The 20,291-nt window shown below is 42.5% G+C and overlaps 1 protein-coding gene and 1 pseudogene across 1 annotated transcript in view; one reads left to right on the top strand and one right to left on the bottom strand.

Annotated features, from left to right (window-relative positions):
* Positions 1-11,764: 11,764 nt before the first annotated feature.
* Positions 11,765-12,542, bottom strand: LOC132345977 (histone H3.3A-like; annotated as a pseudogene).
* A 962-nt stretch (positions 12,543-13,504) lies between these two features.
* Positions 13,505-20,291, top strand: part of SMU1 (SMU1 DNA replication regulator and spliceosomal factor) — a 29,019-nt gene continuing 22,232 nt past the window's right edge. Inside the window, 4 exon segments of the mRNA NM_001038573.1 lie at positions 13,505-13,560; positions 16,474-16,684; positions 18,196-18,348; positions 19,427-19,537. Of these exon segments, the coding sequence (NP_001033662.1) occupies positions 13,535-13,560; positions 16,474-16,684; positions 18,196-18,348; positions 19,427-19,537 (501 nt within the window). The 5' untranslated portion in view covers positions 13,505-13,534.

The following is a 20,291-nucleotide window of genomic DNA, read 5'->3' as shown; positions in this document are numbered from 1 at the left end:
TTCGTCCTTACTTCTAAGGTTCAACCTTTCGGTATCTTAACCCAAAGGAGATTCATCAGGGATTCTCACTTTGGCCATTCCTAGCCTTCTCTTCAAAAAAAGCCATCTGTCTCTTGGTTATCTATTCTGGAACTAAAACATATCCCCCACCCCTACGCAGGGAAAAAGTGGTCCCAAACCCCAATTTATTATCTCTTCTGTGCCTTATAGCAGATTCATTTTATGTTTTCCATTGTAGGTGGGCTGGGCCAAACTGCAAGAAGTTTGGAAACTCTATTTAACCTTCTGAACCCCAGTTTTCTCAAGATGAGGACTTATATGTGCTCACTGGATTTGGCAGCATGAAGGCATTGACAGTCTTGACGTGAGCAGGTTATGTGGAATGAAAGTCAGATTGAAATAGCTTAGGAGTGAATGAGGTGAGGGGTAGAAATAGTATTTGGGGAGCAACTTATTCTAGAAATCTGGCTATGAGGGAAAGCAGAGAAGTGATGTGGGAGATGAACAGGGATGATGTGGGTCAAAGAAGAACTTTGAGAGTGAGTGATACCAGAGCATGTTTGTATGTTGATGGGTATGCTTGCACTGATATATGAGTACATATTTACCACCATCATGACAGGTATATTTCATACCCATATGACAGGTAAATTCTTAACTTGGCTTTCCATATCTGCCTGATGTGTTGTTTTTTTTTTTTTTTTTAATTTTACTTTATTTTTTTGGCCACATTGTGCAGCTTGTGGGATCTTAGTTCCCTGATCAAGGATCAAATCTGGGCCCCAGCAGTGAAAGCACCGTGTCCTAACCACTGGACTGCCAGGGAATTCCCTACCTCATGTGTTTTAATCAGTATGAGTCAAAGTGCATGGGTCCTACCACTTTAGGAGTCCCAGCTCTGGCCCAGCCTTTCTTTTCACATCCATAGTTGCTTTCATTTCTTCTTCTAGTCACTCCTACATCATCCTTGGCCCTGGACTAAGTCCCCAGCCCCTTTAACTAATCTGATGCTTCTAACTAGGGTTCCTGCCATGAGAATCAGCAGTTTTCAGCCCCTTCTAAAAACAGGAAGCCACCAGAGCCCTTCATATTTATTATGTGACATAATAAATTCTTCGTGTTGGGAGCTCTGCAGTGGAAATTTAAACATGTCACTTCTCACTTAGTAACACTCCTCGGCTCCCTATTTTCTTCTGGCTGAAGCCTACCTGTCTCTCCAGCTTCACCCCTCTCACTCTCGCTCCCACATAGCAGATTGCTGTGTGGGCTAAGGCTGACCTGTCTGGAAAAAGGATGCTTGGTTTGGGGAAGGCAGGGGCTCTGGGTGTCAGAGCTTGTTTGGCCAGCCTGGGCTGCTATCCCAGGGCTACCCTGTTCCCCAGGGAGGCTCTGCTTCTCTCGGTGGGGAGCCCCTGGGGTGGCACTTGAGCCAGAACTCCAGTGCCAGGGAGAAGAAGGTAGAAACAGACATCCTGGCCCGGTGAGCCAGGGCTGGGCCGTGCCAAGCCCTTTGTTTCTAACTTGGGAGAGGTTTCAAGTTTCTTTTTTTTTTTCCCTAAGAACTGGGGATGTGCCACATGGGCACCACAGAGGCCCGAATCAACAAAGAAAACAATACCCTGGGGAAAAACCTATTCCCTTAAGTCACAGGATTGTTGGGTGTGTGTCAAAGGTTTCATGTCTGTCATATGACTTTATGTCTCTCTATATGTATTTCATACTTGAGTATTGATACCATGAAGGGCCCTGTGGGGCTCCCGGGCACAAGGTCTTTCTGTGTCCCCCATTTCTTCGATTATAGGAAACAGCCTCTATTCAGCCTCATGACCTTCCCTGAGTTACAATTGGCAGATTCAAGCAGCTGTTAATTAGGGAAGGGTGGGGATGGGAAGTGGCTTCCCAGGAGGCATTGTGGTTAAGAATTCGCCTGTCAGTGCACGGGGTGCAGGATGTGGGTTCTATACCTGGGTCAGGAAGATCCCCAGGAGGAGGAAATGGCAACCCATTCCAGTATTCTTACCTCAAAAATTCCATGGACAGAGGAGCCGTGGGCTATAGTCCATGGGGTCGCAAACAACTGAACAGGACTGAGCAACTGAGCATGTACACACGCATGCCCAGGAGTGGGATTGCTGGATATGGTAGGTAACTAGGGACGTGAAATCAGAGAAAAACAGTCAAGAGCAGCCTTGGGGCAAGATCTCCATCAAAGGATACACACAACAATATCTTTGAGCTGTTTTGCAGATACTGAAACCCCCCTCCAGGTGGGAGAAGTTAATGATTAATGATGGTATGCTGCCCACAAGCCTGGAGACCCCAGACCAGTTAAACCTGAAGGTTGATGATGTTGACTCCTGCTTACCTCACCAACCAACCCCTCTTAGAAGAATATCCATGAGCTGATCATGCCTTCTTTGAACAATTACTATAAAACTCCTCACCATCTTCCCCAAGTGGGAACACATGGTTTGAGGGCATTAGCCCTCTGTGTCCCCGTTTGCCTGGCAAAATAATGAATCTACCTTCTTCTACTTCACCCGAAGCTCTGTCTCCGAGATTGGATTGAGCACTGGTGTCCAGAGAAGCTGAGCTTTCAGCATCAGTATGTGCCCATCCCTGTGGCCTCGTGTGTGTCCGTGTGTGTGTTGTATGCTGGGGGGGAGAGGAGGTGAGGTCTGCGTTGTGTCCTGTGTCCGTGCGTCTGTGATGCCTGTGTTTATCTGCACGTATGTCTGTATTCTGTGTCTGGGGTGTATCTGCCCTAAGTTTGCTTGAGTTTCTCAGCCTTCATATGTTCATATGTACCTAGCCCCCAAATTCTAGGCTCCGCGCCAGCACTTCTTCACTCTGCTTCAGCCACTCCCTCTTGTGGTCATGTCCCGAGTCTCCTCAGCAGTGGAAAGGGTGCCACCTCAGAAGTCTCAACAATCCAGTATTTCAGGCTCTGATGTGCCCTTCTCTGTCTCCAGTTCTCTCACACCACACTTGTCTTCTACTTTGGCAGGGTCTCTGGCAAAATGTTCCTGGCTCCCCTTCTCTTCCAGCCTTGACCTCCAGGTGTATTCTTCAGTGGCTCCCTCCTCAGCACCGTCACTGTTCCCGGCCGCGTGCTCAGTTGTGTCTGACTCTTCGCAACCCTATGGGTTGTAGCCCGCAGGCTCCTCTGTCCATGGAATTTTCCCAGCAAAAGAATACTAGAGTGGGTAGCCGTGCCCTCCTCCAGGGGGTCTTCCTGACCCAGGGATTGAACCCACAGGTCCCATGTTTCCTGCATTGCAGGGAGACTTTTTACCCACTGAGCCGTTGGGGAATGCCTCCCACTTCTACCCCACCCGGCTAATCCTCAACTCTGTAGTGGAGCCTCACTGGAGAAACAGTCAGAAGGAGGGGGGAGGAGGCGGGGAGGGGTGGATGAATCCACCCACAGTGCGTCACCTGTAACTGCTGCTGGGGATTTCTCTACCTGATACAAACTGCCTTCCCTCTCCCACTTACAGATATGGCTTTTTCCCTACTGCACCCCTTTCCCCCACCCCAAAGGCTTCCGTTGATCTCAGCGCAAATGCCTTGCCTCCCAGCACCTCTCTGAACACCCCTCTGCCTGAGGTCAGTGGGTGTGAATCTCTTCCATTTCCTGCCCCCTCCCACCTCCATACTTGCCTGCAACTGCCCCCATTCTCCCCTCCTTTTCCTGTATTATCGTGTCCTTCCTCACATTCAAGGCTGTGCTGTGTGTGCTAAGTCATTTCAGTTGTGTCTGACTCTGTGACGCTATGGACTATGTAACTCACCAAGCTCCTCTGACTGTGGGATTCTCCAAGCAAGAATACTGGAATGGGTTGCCATGCCCTCTTCCAGGGGATTGTTCCGACCCAGGGATCGAACCCTCGTCTCTTAAGTCTCCTGCATTAGCAGGTGCGTTCTTTACACCTAGTGCCACCTGGGAAGCCCCCATTCAAGGCTAGATCCAGCCAAAAGAATCCAGCTCAGTTCTGTTTTGTCAGTACTCTTTTAGTCAAGTGACAGAATCCCAACCCAAAGCTGCTGAAGGAGACAAAAAGGGACCCTTTATCAGCTCACACAACTAGGATGCCCAAAGTTGTATCTTATTTAGGAACAGCTAGATCCAGGAGCTCATGTGATATCGCCTGGACAATGTCACAATGCTGTGCCTCAGTTTCCTCATCTGTAAAATGGGATATTAGTGGTCCTGACCACTCACAGTTTTTGTGAGAAATAGAAGCCATCATAAACTCAGATAGTGGGGCTTCTCTGGTGGCCCAGTGGTTAAGAATTTACCTCCCAATGCAGGGGACATGGATTCAATCCCTTGTCAGGGAACTAAGATACCACATGCCGTGGGGCAACAAAGCCCACACGCTGCAAATAAAGAAGCCCGTGCATAGCAATGAAGACCCAGCACCCAGCCAAAAAAAAGGAGAGCTCAGACAGCTCCTTGGTAGCTCTCAACTCTTTTTTTCTCTGTGCAGCTGGTTTCATTCTTTTCTCTGCAATCTGACTTTCTTTCTTCTTCAGTCAAGTAAAGAAAGTGCCCACCCACAATTCCTCAGCATATCAGGTCAGTTAGAACTAGAATATTTGATCCCAATTCTTAATACTTGGAAGAGAGAATTCTATCAGCATAGTATGGGTCAGAGTCCACAACTGGGCCATTCAGGAAGGGAAACATCTGGTAAAACGTAGCTGTAGGCGGCTCACCCCTGAGTGAGGGTAGTTGGAAGGGGAAAGGAAAAAAAACTGTGAATTGACCAGACAACCCAAAAGGTGTGTGGGGAACAAAGAAAGTTAGATTGCAGAGAAAAGAAAAGAAACCAGCTGCACAGAGAAAAGAGTTGAGAGCTACCAAGGATGTTGTTTGGTCAACTCAAAATTCCCCACACACATCCAGGGAATGAACCTGGATCCTTTCCCTCAAAGTAGATAAAAGCCAAGCATTCCAGGTGTCTAGATTTGATCCTTATTCTATGCCTTAGAGTCCCTGGAGGTTGATGGAAATTAGTCTGATAAGGAGATCAGAGACGCTTTATTTAAGAAAAGGACTACAGTGGAAACTCCCTGTGGGAAAGTACAGGAAGCTGCTGGGGCTTGTCCTGGCCTGGACCTGTGGATTCTATGTGCATAGATTCCAGATCAAAAACGTGTTAAGAGAAGCCTCTGGAAGCTACAAGTGCTGACAAGTCATGGTGTGGGGAGACAGGAACTCCAGCTCTGGCCTCCCATCTGAGCCTCAGGCTTGTGAGAAGATCACTTTCTTTGTAAATAAAGGCAGTGCTGGCCATACACCTCCATTGTGGCTTTGAGTCCCAGGAGTAGAATTAGCCAGCAGGGACCAGACAATGATTCCTGGGCTCAAGACAAAGTGGAGGATTACAGGGGACCATCCGTTCACCCCCTGATGGCACAGGAGAAGGATACAAACCCATCTGTGAGAGACATCAAAGAGGGGAGGAGTACTTCCCTGCAAAACTAACCAGTATTTCAGCTTGACTTTTAGTATGAATTTTCTTATTGTGTTAAGAAACATAAAGGAATTGGGCTTTTACAATTCTTAATATATATATCAACAATAACAATAATAATATTATAACAATAAATTCATATAGTGAAAGGCAAAAGATTCACACAATCTGAAGAGAAACAAGAGTATAACAAACTCTTAATCAGTGCTTACTACATGCCAGGCAGTGCTTTAAGTGGTTTATACAGATTAGCTCATTAATCCTCATGACTTTTGAGGTAGTACTATTATTATCCTTATTTTACAGCTACCTCACACTTTACCTTGCTTACCTCATGGCTTCCTCCACCTGAAAACATTTTCAGCTGCTTCTATTTCTAAGTACCTGATTGCTCTACATTTTCAAGGTCATATAACTGACTTATTTTTGAGCCAGTTCAGGCTGTAGGATGCCCGTCAGCCTATGGTTTGTTTGCTCTTGGGTCTGGTATGGGAAGCGGATAGAAGTTACATGGTATAAAACATGAGTGCCTATGGTTGCCTTTTAGGTGGCACTGTTGGTGCGGCTGTTTTCTTAACAAGTGTCTCCAAGATAGGCTTGTGTAGCTGAGGTCCGGGCCAAGCCTTGTGTCCTCAAGCTAGAACTATTGTTTGTGCCCCGTCAGCCCCATGTCATCGCTCTCCTTGGAAGGCGTCTTTCCTTTCCTTTTCCCTTCAGTCCTATACGCCTGGTCTCGGCTAGTCCACTGAGGACAGCATCCTCAGCCATGGTCAAAGAAAGAAGGGAAGCGACCAGCATAGTTGAATTTTCACGAGCCTGGGACTCCCTCACCGTGAGGTCTTGGTGGGGCTCTTCGTGTGACAGGATTTCTGTGCCTCCTACCAGCCTCATTGAGACAGGGTCGGCTGTCCACCCAAGGGTCATTCCACTAGCACCACCTACTCTTCCTCGCTGGATGATATGCGATTGTGTTTGGATGGTCAGAAAAGTGGTCCCTTCACGGCTCCAGGGGGCACATGTACATGCTTAGGCCATGCATGGTAATTCCAGTCCTTGCCAGTGATGGCTTTCACTTGACAATGGACATATGATGATGCCTTGGCCAAGAGACCAGCTGAAGAAGGCATTTCTGGGAAAGGCTTTTGTCCCTGGTAAAAAAGTATCCATGTGGGGAGTTCCCTGGTGGCTCAGTGGTTAGGACTTGGTACTTTCACTGCCATGGCCTTGGTTCAATACCTGGTTGGGGAACTAAAATCCTGCAAGCCATGCAGCATGGCCAAAAAGAAAAAGAAAAAGAAAACAAGCTATCCATGTGAAGACACTCTCCTTCACACTCTGACTCTAGAGTGAGAGCCCCATTGTAGTCTCTGAAGAGAACAGGCTTGCTCTTTGGGATTTATAGGAAAGCATGTTTTGTTCCAAGTTGGGACGGGTGGCCTTTATTCAAGTAGGTATACAGAAAAGGTCCTTCATCACGGATGATGCAGGAATTCCTGTAGGAGTTGGGAATTTAAAAAGAGGAGGTTGAGTTAGAAGATCTTTAAACCATGTCCTGCCACAAACAGGTAGAATTGTGTAATAATCTTTCTCTAGTCTTTGCCATGTTATCTTGATGAAATTGTGTAGTTTAATAGGAAGGGCCAAACTGTTGCCCCATTTTAGCACTCAAATATTGACCCTACCTTCTGCTTTCACTGGACATAGGATCTCTCTCCCATAAACCTCTCTCTCCTGCTTAAAAGCAAACAACGGCAGCTTTTCTGTGGTTGGCCTGCCCTCTGCTGGATTGAGAAGATGGGTTGCAGAGACGTGGACTTCTGGGATGGGCCAACTCTCCAGAAAGGACGTGATCAGGAGACTGGATTTCCTTTGGGTTCACTCTAGGCTATTGGTTCACCAGAAGTTAGGTCTGGGAGGCTGTGACCCAACTCTGAGTGGGGCTTGGAATCTTCCTAATGAACACAACTGCCTGGTTTAGAGGTTAGAAAATGAGTGTGTTGTGTGCCTGAGTTTCTTTATTCATGTACAGATGAAGAGGTAAGAGACCTCATTAATTGTCTAGTGTTAAAAACAAAACTTCCTAGACAAATTGATGGTTAGCAATTGTCAAAGCTTATCAACTTGCTAATAAGGGATTAGCAAGATAATAAAGCTTATGCTTTGGGTATAGAAAGCCTGTGGAAACTGATGGATTATGTAGCTTGGATACAGAAGACTTACATAAGCAGTTAGTTTAGAGGGGAAACTCCCTAACTACATAAAGCTTGCAGTTTGGCTACAAATAGTAACAAATGTTATAGTTAAGTCCCTTACAGAAGAAATGTGGAGGAGGAGGATTTGTGTTGCCAGGGACATTGGCTGTCAATCAGAGATTAAAAATCCAATATATCAAAGAAGCGAAGAGTGAGCATCCATCTGCGGCTGCTACCTGTAATCATAAAGTTTCATTTCTCAAGAATGGCGTCTGAGGATCTGATTGCCATGGGTGCATAAACCACAGACTCCATAACAAATAATAAGTTCTGACTTGAAACAGGCTACTTTGCACCAGGAGTTTTTCTCAAGCAGCAAAAGCAGTGCAGCTAGAATATAGTTTGTGTGTGAGTGCTCAGTCACTCAGTCGTGTCCGACTCTGTGTGACCCTATGGACTGTGGCCTGCCAGGTTCCTCTGTTCGTAGTTTACAACCTCCCGAACACCAAACACCTTCCCACACACCTTTTTTTTTTAGTTTGGAGGACTTTTTTTTTTATGAAATTAGAATGATCAGAGGTTGAATTTTTCCACACGTTAATTTTTCAGATAAGTGACATTTGTGTCTTTAAGTACTGTAACTTTTCTTGAAAACTAAAAAAAAAAGATCAAATGTTTACATGCTTATGAAAAAGGAATTTTAATGATGTATAATAATGAAAAGAATATACTATTTGTCCAAATACGGAAAGAACCTTTGCGTACACGTATAATAGCAGACCGGGTAGATAGGTAGGTAGAATAGGCTAATGAAACTCTTTTTGAAAATCTTGAGTCTAGATATGTTTTGGAGTTTGGAATTTTTATATTTTGGTAAGATAATATGGTATATATATTGTATATCTTATATATCCCAGCAGGATCTAAGTGATACATAATTTAGTATATTAACACTTCTCCATAAGAATGTTCACACTAAAAGATTTTTAAAAGACTGCAAATAGCCTCACTTAAATTCAGGACAGATTTTGCTGCTAAATAACTTATAAAGTATATAAAACATATTCAATTTTCACAGTTTTTAAAATTTCAGAATTACAGATAAGGAATTGTGGACCTGTATTTTCATAAAATGGGATGATACAACATATGCTATTTTTTAGAGAAAAAGTAATCAATTTAATTATACCTATAATTGACTGAACAAATAGAAACTGAAGTGAAACCAAAGGAATTGCCATACTTCACATAAATGTTTCTTTATTACAAAAGATTTTATTTTCTAAAATATCTTTCCAAGGTTAAAAGATGAGAGTAAGGACAATAGTAAGACATTGGAGTCATTCTCTTGGTTGGAATAATTTCTGCAGGGATCTTCTCAACATGTGTGAGTACTATTAGACTCAAGGCCATCCAAATATTCTGTAACTTTTTATTTAGTATCCTAAAATTCAAATAACACAATCTACTCATATAGATATTTAAAATATTAATATAAAGCCTAATATGTAGGAAAATAAAAATAAATTAATTTGTTATAAAATATAGTGATATGGATTTCAATATTTAAATCCTTGGGCATTACTACTAAAGACATAATGAAGCAATGAGATGCTTGCTGTATGTATAATTAACAAGTTTAGATTTAATATAAATTATAAGAAGAGAAGCCATTCCATTCAAAATGATAGCAGAGGTGTGATGGACACTAGAATAAAACTTAGTATTAAGTAATTATATTGCTGTACACCTGAAACTAACAAAACATTGTAAATCAATAAAAATTTTTTAAGTAATTATAGAGAAGACTTACTTGTATAAGCAAAATAGAGAAGTAGACTTAATGCAAGTAAGAATAACCTGTTAAGTACTAGGTAGAGAAAATGAAGGCATATGTTAATTGTTGAAAATGAGTACTGTCTTCTTTTCAAGGAAGCTGTTATAATAATTTTCTATGTTGCATCACGAGATGGGATAGTGAAAAAATATGTCAGAAATCATACCCCTATCTAGATATCTGACTACATGTTGGAGCAAATATTTAGACTCTTAAGACCTTTGAGATCTTGGAGACCATGTCTTTCACAAGTTGATGGGAAACTGAGAAGATTTGAAAGAAGGAGAAGTATTTAAGAGTCTACAGAGAAGTTGTGTGGCAGACCTTTGGGGAAAATATCAGATAAGACTGAAAACCAGTAGAAAATCTCCAAATAAATCATTTCAATATGTAATTTTCACAACATATATTTCTTATCATTGTGCTGCAAATTAAAAAAAATTGTACAGGATGGCAATAAAATATTTTTAAAAGTAATTTATATGAAATTCATTGATATATCTACATTTCATTTGACTCTACTAATTTAATGATGTATGGTTTCAAGTCTATTAAAAGAAGTCTCAAATCTCCCTTTACACATTTGCATCTGGTTTCATTCTTTTTCCAGTAATTGTACCACTGCTGTGAAACCATTTTCAACTAAATACTTGGTTGGAAAAAAAAGGCTACAAATAATTTAGATCTTTCCAAGAAGTGAGTATGCAAATCCTGAGTCTCAGTTTTCCTAATTAGATTAATTAAACTGTGTTTTGGCTTCAAAATCTTTCATTTATTTAAACTCAATAAACTTTTCCTGCAAATATTGCCTGGTTTGCAATGTACTAATCAGCCCTATCTTTTATTAATTTATTTAGTTTTAATTGGAGGATAATTACTTTACAACATTGTGTTGGTTTCTGTCATACATGAACATGAGTCAGCCATAGGTACACATATGAATTTCATAGGTATACATAGGAATTCCAGTTGAGCTATTTCAAATCCTAAAAGTTGATGCTGTGAAAGTGTTGCACTCAATATGCCAGCAAATTTGGAAAACTCAGCAGTGGCTATAGGACAGGAAAAGGTCAGTTTTCATTCCAACCCCAAAGAAGGGCAATGCTAAAGAATGTTCAAACTACTGCACAATAGCACTCATCTCACACACTAGCAAAGTAATGCTTAAAATCCTCCAAGCTAGGCTTCAGCAGTACATGAATCTAGAACTTCCAGATGTTCAAGCTGGATTTAGAAAAGGCAGAGGAACCAGAGATCAAATTGCCAACATCTGTTGGATCATCGAAAAGCAAGAGAGTTCCAGAAAAACATCTACTTCTGCTTTATTGACTATGCCAAAGCCTTTGACTATGTGGATCACAATAAACTGTGGAAAATTCTGAAAGAGATGGGAATACCAGACCACCTGACCTGCCTCTTGAGAAATCTGTATGCAGGTCAGGAAGCAACAGTTAGAACTGGACATGGAACAACAGACTGGTTCCAAATAGGAAAAGGAGTATGTCAAGGCTGTATATTGTCACCCTGCTTATTTTAACTTCTACGCAGAGTACATCATGAGAAACGCTGGGCTGAATGAAGCACAAGCTGGAATCAAGATTGCCGGGAGAAATATCTATAACCTCAGATATGTAGATGACACCACCCTTATGGCAGAAAGTGCAGAAGAACTAAAGAGCCTCTCGATGAAAGTGAAAGAGGAGAGTGAAAAAGCTGGCTTAAAACTCAACATTCAGAAAACTAAGATCATGGCATCCGTCCCATCACTTCAAGGCAAATATATGGGGAAACAATAGAAACAGTGACAGACTTTATTTTTCTGGGCTCCAAAATCACTGCAGATGTTGACTGCAGCCATGAAATTAAAAGACACTTGCTCCTTGGAAGAAAAGCTATCACAAATCTAGACAGCATATTAAAAAGCAGAGGCATTACTTTGCTGACAAAGGTCTGTCTAGTCAAGGCTATGGCTTTTCCAGTAGTCATGTACAGATGTGACAGTTGTACCATAAAGGAAGCTGAGCGCTGAAGAATTGATGCTTTTTTTTATAGTTTAATGTATTTTAATAGCAAAGTTATAGGAACAGCACAGAAGACAGACAACATAAAAAACATGTACTTGCATGTAGGACAACTCAGTTAGAGAAGTATAGTGAATGGATGGAATCTACTGTATGATAAAAATGCTACAAACACCATATAGTTGCAGCAATAAGACATTTACTTGTTTTAAAAAAATCCAAATGCTGGCATTGTCCAGAAAAATTTAACAGGTTTATTTATAATTGTTATAAAGTTGAACTGCTGAAACTTGTTCACTGAAACATTTTGACTTTCATTAATGCTTTATATCCCCGCATTTATGTTAAAAATTCACACACAAATGAAAATGGAAAAACTGCCAATACCTGATTTCTGTCCCTTATTTTCCACTTGCAATCATGTACTTAGGTACCTTTTGACCCCATGGGAAAAAATATCTAACGTTCAGAACCACCAATAACAGGAAGAAGAGAATTTTTTTTTTTTAAAGAATGAAATGTTTCCCATCATAGTGGATTCTTAAGCACATTCTTCACGTATGCGGCGTGCTAGCTGGATGTCTTTTGGCATAATTGTTACACGTTTGGCATGGATAGCCCACAGGTTGGTGTCTTCAAAAAGGCCAACCAGATAGGCCTCACTTGCCTCCTGCAAAGCACCAATAGCTGCACTCTGGTAGCGCAGATGTTTTGAGGTCCTGAGCAATGTCCCGCACCAGACGCTGGAAGGGAAGTTTGCGAATCAGAAGTTCAGTGGACTTCTGATAACTTCTAATTTCACGGAGTGTCACAGTACCAGGCCTGTAACGATGTGGTTTCTTCATCCCTCCAGTAGAGGGCGCACTCCTGCGAGCGGCTTTTGTAGCGAGCGAGTTGCTTCCTCGGTGTTTTACCACCGGTCATTTGTGGGCAGTCTGCTTTGTACAAGCCATGGTATAGACACGTCCTTACTTACCCACCTTCTCCTTCGGCTGGAGCTCGGCGAGCTAGAGGCGGCGCTGGCGTTGGAGAGCCACGGCGGCGCGGTGGCGGCTGCGAACACAATTCAGAATTGATGCTTTTGAACTGTGGTGTTGGAGAAGACTCTTGAGAGAGTGAGTCCCTTGGACTGCAAGGAGATCAAACCAGTCAATCCTAGAGGAAATCAGTCCTTAATATTCATTGGAAGGACTGAGGCTGAAGCTCCAATACTTTGGCCACCTGTTGTGAAGAACTGACTCACTGGAGAAGACCTTGAGGCTGGTCTTGAGATTGAAGGCAGAGAAGGGGATAACAGAGGATGAGATGGTTGGATGGCATCACCGACTCGATGGACATGAGTTTGAGCAAGCTCTGGGACTTGGTGATGGACAAGGAAGCCTGGCGTGCAGCAGTCCATGGGGTTGCAAAGAGATACGACTGAGCAACTGAACTGAACTGATACATTCGTCCCCTCCCTCTTGAATCTCCCTCCGACTTCCTACCCCATCCCACCCATCTAGGTTGTTACAGAGCACTAGGTTGAGCTCCCTGAAGCATACAGCAAATTCCCACTAGCTATCTATTTTGTTTATGGTAATATATATGATGCTCCTGAACTCTCAATTCATCCCACCCTCTCCTTCCCCCACTCTGTCCACAAGTCTGTTCTCTATGTCTGCCAGCCCTATCTTTAAATCTAAACTAACTAAAAATTTAAAAGGCAGTCCTTTAAGAACAACCCTTTCTTTAGGGAGAATGGAGAATTCTCTGGACCAGGCGCTTAGATTCAGACTTCTGAAAGGCCCTCGAAGCTCCGCCCCGCACAGCCCTGCGTGCAAGCCCCGCCCCGCACTGCCCCGCCCCACACTTAGTCCTCACTCCTCTTCCGTACACACCGCCTCCAGAGCGGGCGTCGTTGTCGAGCGGAAGTGACGTACGTGAGTCGCCGGAGGTGGCGTTGGTGCGTTGCGCGACTGGGCCTGAGAGTGGAGTGGGGCCTGCGCCCGGAAAGACAACGCTATGTCGATCGAAATCGAGTCCTCCGAGTGAGTCTCATGGTGTCGAATGTTCGCGAAGTGGCCGGGCCGGGAGTCGATGAGTTGAGGGGTGGAAGCTGCTCGAGGGAGGCGTCCGAGAGGTTGGGGAGTGGAGGGGTATTTACTTCCCCACAAAGAAGCTTCTGGGATCTGACTGCTTCAGGGGCGGGCCCACAAGAAAGTAGCGAACGGAAAGCCCAAAGCCCGGTGGAAGGCGGCACGGGGCTAGGGGTAGGACGTGCCTGCAAAATCTGAGTTCTAGCCCTCGCCGACTCCTGATGCGCCCTGAGACTGAGCAGATGAGCCATCCAGTTAGGACTCCGGTCTCATCTGCACAAGGGGGCTGCACGCTTAGCCTTCCCTCTCTTCCTGCCCCCATTGAGCACGGTGGTTTGTTTCCTCCCCTGTGCTTACACGGCCCTCTGGTTTCTTCTGCCTAGCTCTTAATCTGGTATTGTCACCGTTTGCCCACCCTTCTAGCGTATGTCGGCGCCTAGGGGGCTGCTTTTCATCACAGTCTCAGTTCCTAGTACATCGTAGATGCTCAATAATTGTCTTTGAAATGAAAGAACTACTTGTTTTATCAGGTTCCGTGTGGCGCTGAATTTTGGTTGGCCCGTGAGCTTTGTGTAGCCACAAGGGAGGGACAGAATGTGAAATTGGGCCAGGAGAATGATAGATTTGCGGGAGAGGGGTACTAATGAGTGACTGAAGAAAGTCTCCAGTGAACTTCTCCAGGACTCCATCCTCTACTTGCTCTTGCCAACGCTTAATAATTAAATCGGCAGATTTAACATTTGCGTCATGAGTGTAAGGGAGAGGACTTGTCCTCAAGATCTGCCATAGGAGGAACGGAGGTTTATTCATTCAGGAAATACTGAAGTCTGCTGTGTACCTGCTCTAGACCCTGGAAATATGGTAGTGAATGAAGCAGACCAAAGTCCTTGCCCTTATAGAAAGAGGAAGGAAAACAGCAGACAAAAGCAGTAAGTAAAATAGGCTTACAGATGGTGGTAAGTGTTGTGGAGAAAAGTAAAACAAAGAAGGGTGATGGAGAGTGCTGGCGATGAAGACAGCTAGGAGTTGGAAAGGATTCCGTACTTCAGACCCTGAATCAAAAGTGAGAACAGGTCATTCTCCCAGCCCTGAGCTGCTGCATGTTTTTTATTATCAATATCAATTCAAATCCCAATCTATCTCCAAAACTTTTAACTCTTATGTATTACACAAAGAAGAAAGTGAATTTGATTTTGGCTCTAGCAAATACGAGTTCTTTGCAAGCATCGTGTCTCATTTGGGGAGTGTAAATGGAAGTGTGCTGTGGGGAACAGTGTGGTGCTGGAACAGCAGGGATCCAAGGTGGGGTCTCTTAAAGGCCCATGAAAGAAAAGACTACTGTGAGTAGCAGTATTTAGTTCCCTTATGCAAGAACTATTTTTAAGAAGAGGGGGTTTGCTCTCCTATCCGGGCTATTGGAAGGACTGATGCTGCAGCTCCAATACTTTGGCCACCTGTTGCGAAGAGCCGACTCATTAGAAAAGACCGTGGTGCTGAGAAGGATTGAAGGCAGGAGGTGAAAGGGATGAGAGAGGGCAAGGTGGTTGGATGGCATCACTGACTCAATGAATGGGCATGAGTTTGAGCAAGCTCCAGGAGAAGGTGAAAGACAGGGAAGCCTGGCGTGCTGTGGTCCACGGGTTCGCAAAGAGTCAGACACGACCGAGTGACTGAACAATAACAAGATATGCTCACTTCCCACACTGCCACTTTGAATCTTCCTTTTTCCATTTAGCTCTGTTTCCTGGCCAAATCCTTATCTGTAAAATGGACATAAGAGTAAATGCCATCCTCATGGGGTTGTTTTGAGGAGTAACTGAATCCAAAATGCTTAGAACAGTACCTGATATATTGTGAACACTGGTCAAGTAAACATTGGTCATTGTTTTTTGATTATTTCTCTCCCAGGCAAGAGAATAGACTAAATTCCAATTTGAAATCTCTTCCAATCTGGACAGTGTGACCCCTGATACTCGTGCTGTCCAGTAGAAATTTGCATGAGCCATATGTGTACTTCTAAGGCAAGAGAAGAACAGTGTAGTACAGCAATGTACATGAACTTTTACTGTCTGTATGGAAAATTATTCACCAGACTCCTTAATACTAAGCCAAAGATTAAGAAGTTTTAATTGTATATATATTTAACTTGTAAGTTTTCTGTCACATGCTGAAAATGTTGCTTGTTCTCTCAATATTTGGAGATTGTCTGGGTTCTCTTTCCCGTGGGAAAGTGTATTCACATGTTTTTATTTCACTTGTCCTGAAATTTTGGTAATAATGGCAGTGGGTAGGTGTTATTTTTGTGAGGACACATAACTTTGTTTTGAATTTACATCTAATATAGCTCTACTTATTTGTGTTCAACAAATCCCTGTTAAAAAGGTCTCAATTCATATTTTTTTGCTGTCATTTAAAAATGGACCAAACCATCCAGTCATTTAGAGTATTCTGTGTCAGTGACTAGACTAGGTTTAAAATATTTTCCTAAAGTGTGCAACAGTGGACTCATATGAATTAACAAGAAACTTGGCATAGTAAAAAGATCTCTGACCTTGCAAGTATGAGAGTCTTCTTGGTACTATCTTGTTTTCTAACTGACTTTGAGACACGGGACAAGTTATTTCCCCTCACTGAACCCCAGTTCTACTTACGAGTTCGAAGTAGGAACTGGATGATCCCCAGGGTCTTCTGTAACTCAGATTCTATGGTGTGGGGGGTGAGGGAGGGAAGGTTTTACTCATGTGATAAATGGAAAGCAGGTAATGAAGGGAGGATGGCTGCAGAGAAAAATAAACTGGGCCTAGTTTTGTGGCACCTTTGGTGAGTGAGGATCCGTGAGCTGAATGACATGCTTGCTTCTTTCAGTGTGATCCGGCTCATTATGCAGTACCTCAAGGAGAACAGTCTACATCGGGCGCTAGCCACCTTGCAGGAAGAGACGACTGTGTCTCTGAATACAGTGGACAGCATTGAGAGTTTTGTGGCTGACATTAATAGTGGCCATTGGGATACTGTTTTACAGGCTATACAGTCTCTGAAATTGCCAGACAAAACCCTCATTGACCTCTATGAACAGGTAAGAGTGGGGATGATGCTGATTCCTGGACCTGGGTTTATTGTGGGCCTCCCTGACCAGAGAGCATCCGTAAGGATTTCTGCAAGTCTTTTGGGCTGTCACAGCCCTTAAAATTTACTTTCAAAGCTTGAGTGTTACTCTCTATTTTTTTTTAATGTTTATTTTATTTATTATTTATTTATTTGGCTGCACTGAGTCTTAGTTGTGGCATGCGGGATCTAGTTCATTGATCAGGGATTGAACCAGGGCCCCCTGCATTGGGAGCGTGGAATCTCAGCCACTGGGCCAACAGGGAAGTCCCAATATTCCGTATTTTTATCTCTCTTCTTGGAAAAGCCAAGATTTCCCCCAAATTGATATTATTTCTCAAGTAACCATTAAATGATCTATTCTAACATCAACCATTCGTACACCAAATAGTGTACTGAAGTTTAGTTCTGACACTAACCTCCACTAACCAACCACTAACTTGTTGGTGTAGACCCCACAAGTTAAGGGCTCAGTCCTCTATAGGACTGTCTTTATTTCACACACCAGGAGTACGTTGATGTCTTGGGCCACCCACGCTTCTGACCAACTGGCCACAAATTTAAGGGTCCTCATGACCCACTCAGAATTGATATTTCAGTAGAATGACGCAGAACTCAGAAAATGATACAGTGATGATGGCAGTTTTATTATCAAGGCAAGAGATCAGTACCAGCCAAATAGACATATAGGGTAAGGTTTGGGAGGGTACTGAACCAGAGTTTCCAGTGCCTTCTCCCCATGGAGTTAGAGTTAGTCTGTCGCCTGGCATTGAAGTATTCATCAACCAGGAAGCTCCAGAGTTTTTCATTCAACCCCCAGTTCTTTGACTTTCTTTGGGGTTGGGCTGGTTCAAAGTATCAACAACCCTCAAATCATGTCGTTGGTCCTAGTGGTAACCAGCTCCTATTCTGAGCCATCTTCGTAGTGCTTAACTAGGTGTGATGCAGAGGGCTCATGAATAGCAAGGGTATTCATCAGTGGGGAGATTCCAAGGTTTTTAGAAGCTCTATGCCAGGAAACCAGCACATAGATCATAAAATTGCTTATCTGTACAAGAGAACCAAGTAGACTTTCTGGAAATAAGAATGTTGTGTGGTTTGAAGTAAAAATAGGGAAATGGGTTTGTTTCTTTAAAATCCATGTGGGTTTAGTAATTCTAAAGAAAGTTTTGGTAACAGAAGGACAGTTTCTCTGGAGCCCATGGATGTAGTTCCATCTTTAGTTTTCTTTAGCATCTTACATTTGGAATAAGAGACCTGAGAGGAGGGGAGATTGGTAGATAAAAGGGAAGGATGGAAGTTATTATTGTATAACTACTTTAGTTGTCTGTGTGAAATTGCCTATAGAAAGGGAAAGGGGCATTTCCTGGTTTGTGATTTGGAAATCACTTTGGCAGACCATTTCTGTGTCAGAAATTGTACTGAAAAAGAAAACAAGCTAAGAGAATGCATTGAAACTGCCACTTTCTTTCAATTTTACAGGTTGTTTTGGAATTGATAGAGCTCCGAGAATTGGGTGCTGCCAGATCTCTTCTGAGACAGACTGACCCCATGATCATGTTAAAACAAACACAGCCAGAGCGGTATATTCACCTGGAAAACCTCTTGGCCAGGTCTTATTTCGATCCTCGAGAGGTAAGACTGATAATGAAAAGAAACTGCTGTTAACTTTGAAAATGTGCAATACTGTGATCTTTTTTTAAACTATGTTATTGGATACTTTTTGTAATTTTGATATAATTTTTACAATGATACTTTTTTGTTTATTTACATTGGTTGAAATTTGCATATGTTAAAGAGGGTAGTCTTGTTCAATTTTCTGAGTATTTGAGGCCTTCTCTACTGCACACACCCTATCATATAGGATTATGTGTTCAGCAGAAAGTTTATTCTGGTGTTGTTTCCATTATTGGCCTAAGTACCTGCCCAGAAGCCCTGCTCTACTGTTGGTGTGTTCACTGTGCATTTGTGTCCTTAGCTCTTAACCACTGCAGTTTCCTTGCAGTTCTTTTATTTCTTAAAAGCTTATGTTTCTGCTTCTCAGCTGCTTATGCTCCTGGTAGAGCATTATGATTGATACTCTTTTATTCTTCAAAACCCTTAGATATAGTTTCATCCTTTCTCAGCCAGCCTTTTAGCAGAAGCTTGTCTAACTAGGAGGAAGAAGAATTTAATAGGCCCTGAGTAACAGGAAGTTAGAGTAAACTCAAGAAAACCATGAGGATAAAGGAAGGAGTTTATATTGCCAGGATAGAATTTAAGTTAGAGTTGTTAAAGAACTTCTGGGCTGGGAGTCATTTGATTGAAAGAAATTACTAAAGAATGTGAAAGAATCCTTGGCTTTGCAGATTTTTAAAAAACTGAAAAAACAACTCTGGCTTTTACATAGTTTATTATTATTGACATATATTTATTATTATGAGACTCTGACATATATTTATTATTTATTATTATGAGACTCTTCAGAAATAACAGTGTGGATTGGCTGACCTCAGTTCTGTCTCAGCTCATACTTTCGAAATGCAAGTGGGTAGAATTGAGATGTCATTTTAAAAAACTAATTGATTAATCCCCTGTTTAACTGGGTAGTTTCTTTTTATCTTTTGTTTTTTGAATGTTTCTGCTTCATTACTGTTGTTAATTTTAAAAAATAAGCACATTTATATCTTTTTCCATTTCTTGGAAATGATGCTATGCCCCTTTCCTTTTTCAGGCATACCCCGATGGCAGTAGCAAAGAGAAGAGAAGAGCAGCCATCGCCCAGGCCTTAGCTGGGGAAGTCAGCGTGGTGCCTCCATCTCGTCTCATGGCATTGCTGGGTCAGGTAATTAAAGTCTTTGGAACTGAAATTCCTGTGAACTCCTGGTAATGTTTCGTGTGTATAAACTCTATGTATGAGCTAAAGAAATTAACCTAAGAACTGGGAACTATCTATAGAACTGCTTGTACAGATAGCTGTGCCATGCCACATTCATCTTTCCTGGGAGTGGTAGTGCAGATTAGTGGTTAAGGGCATACACTCTGGAGACAGATTTAGAGTAACAATAAAATTTATTGTCCTGTCTTGACATTGTTGATCATCGTGTCAGAACACTGGAACAAATATTTGCCATGGTTAGAATCTGAGCTCTCTCACTTACCAGCTATGCAGTATTGGACACATTACCTAACTTTTTTGATCCCATTTACTCATCATGGTGTTGTACTAAGGATTAAATGAGATAAAATGTACTTAAAGCAATTGTATATTGACTGGCACCTTGTTAAATACGCAGTAAATGGTAGCTGCCAGTGGTGTTTCTTTTTTATTTTTTTAAGCAGTAGTAGTAGTAGTAGCATTGTCATTATTATTTCTAAAGCTATCTAGAGTGATGGATGTTACATAAATAGCAGAGTTACAAGTCATTAATAGAGATGTAAATATCCTGTTTACACTCAATTTGCATTTTGAAAGGGGCAAAAAAGCTACTGTTAGAGGCTTACAGTGTGTCTGAAATTCAAAAATAAGCTGCTTTATTTCTTAATTTACTTTTTATCGAAGTGATAGATGGGTATAATTGAAGTAGTACCTCAGGGTT

This window comes from Bos taurus, chromosome 8 (genome assembly GCF_002263795.3).
Source record: "Bos taurus isolate L1 Dominette 01449 registration number 42190680 breed Hereford chromosome 8, ARS-UCD2.0, whole genome shotgun sequence".
In the NCBI taxonomy this organism is placed as follows: Eukaryota; Metazoa; Chordata; class Mammalia; order Artiodactyla; family Bovidae; genus Bos; species Bos taurus.
Note: the sequence above shows the minus strand (reverse complement) of the source record. Positions and strands in the feature narration are given on the sequence as shown.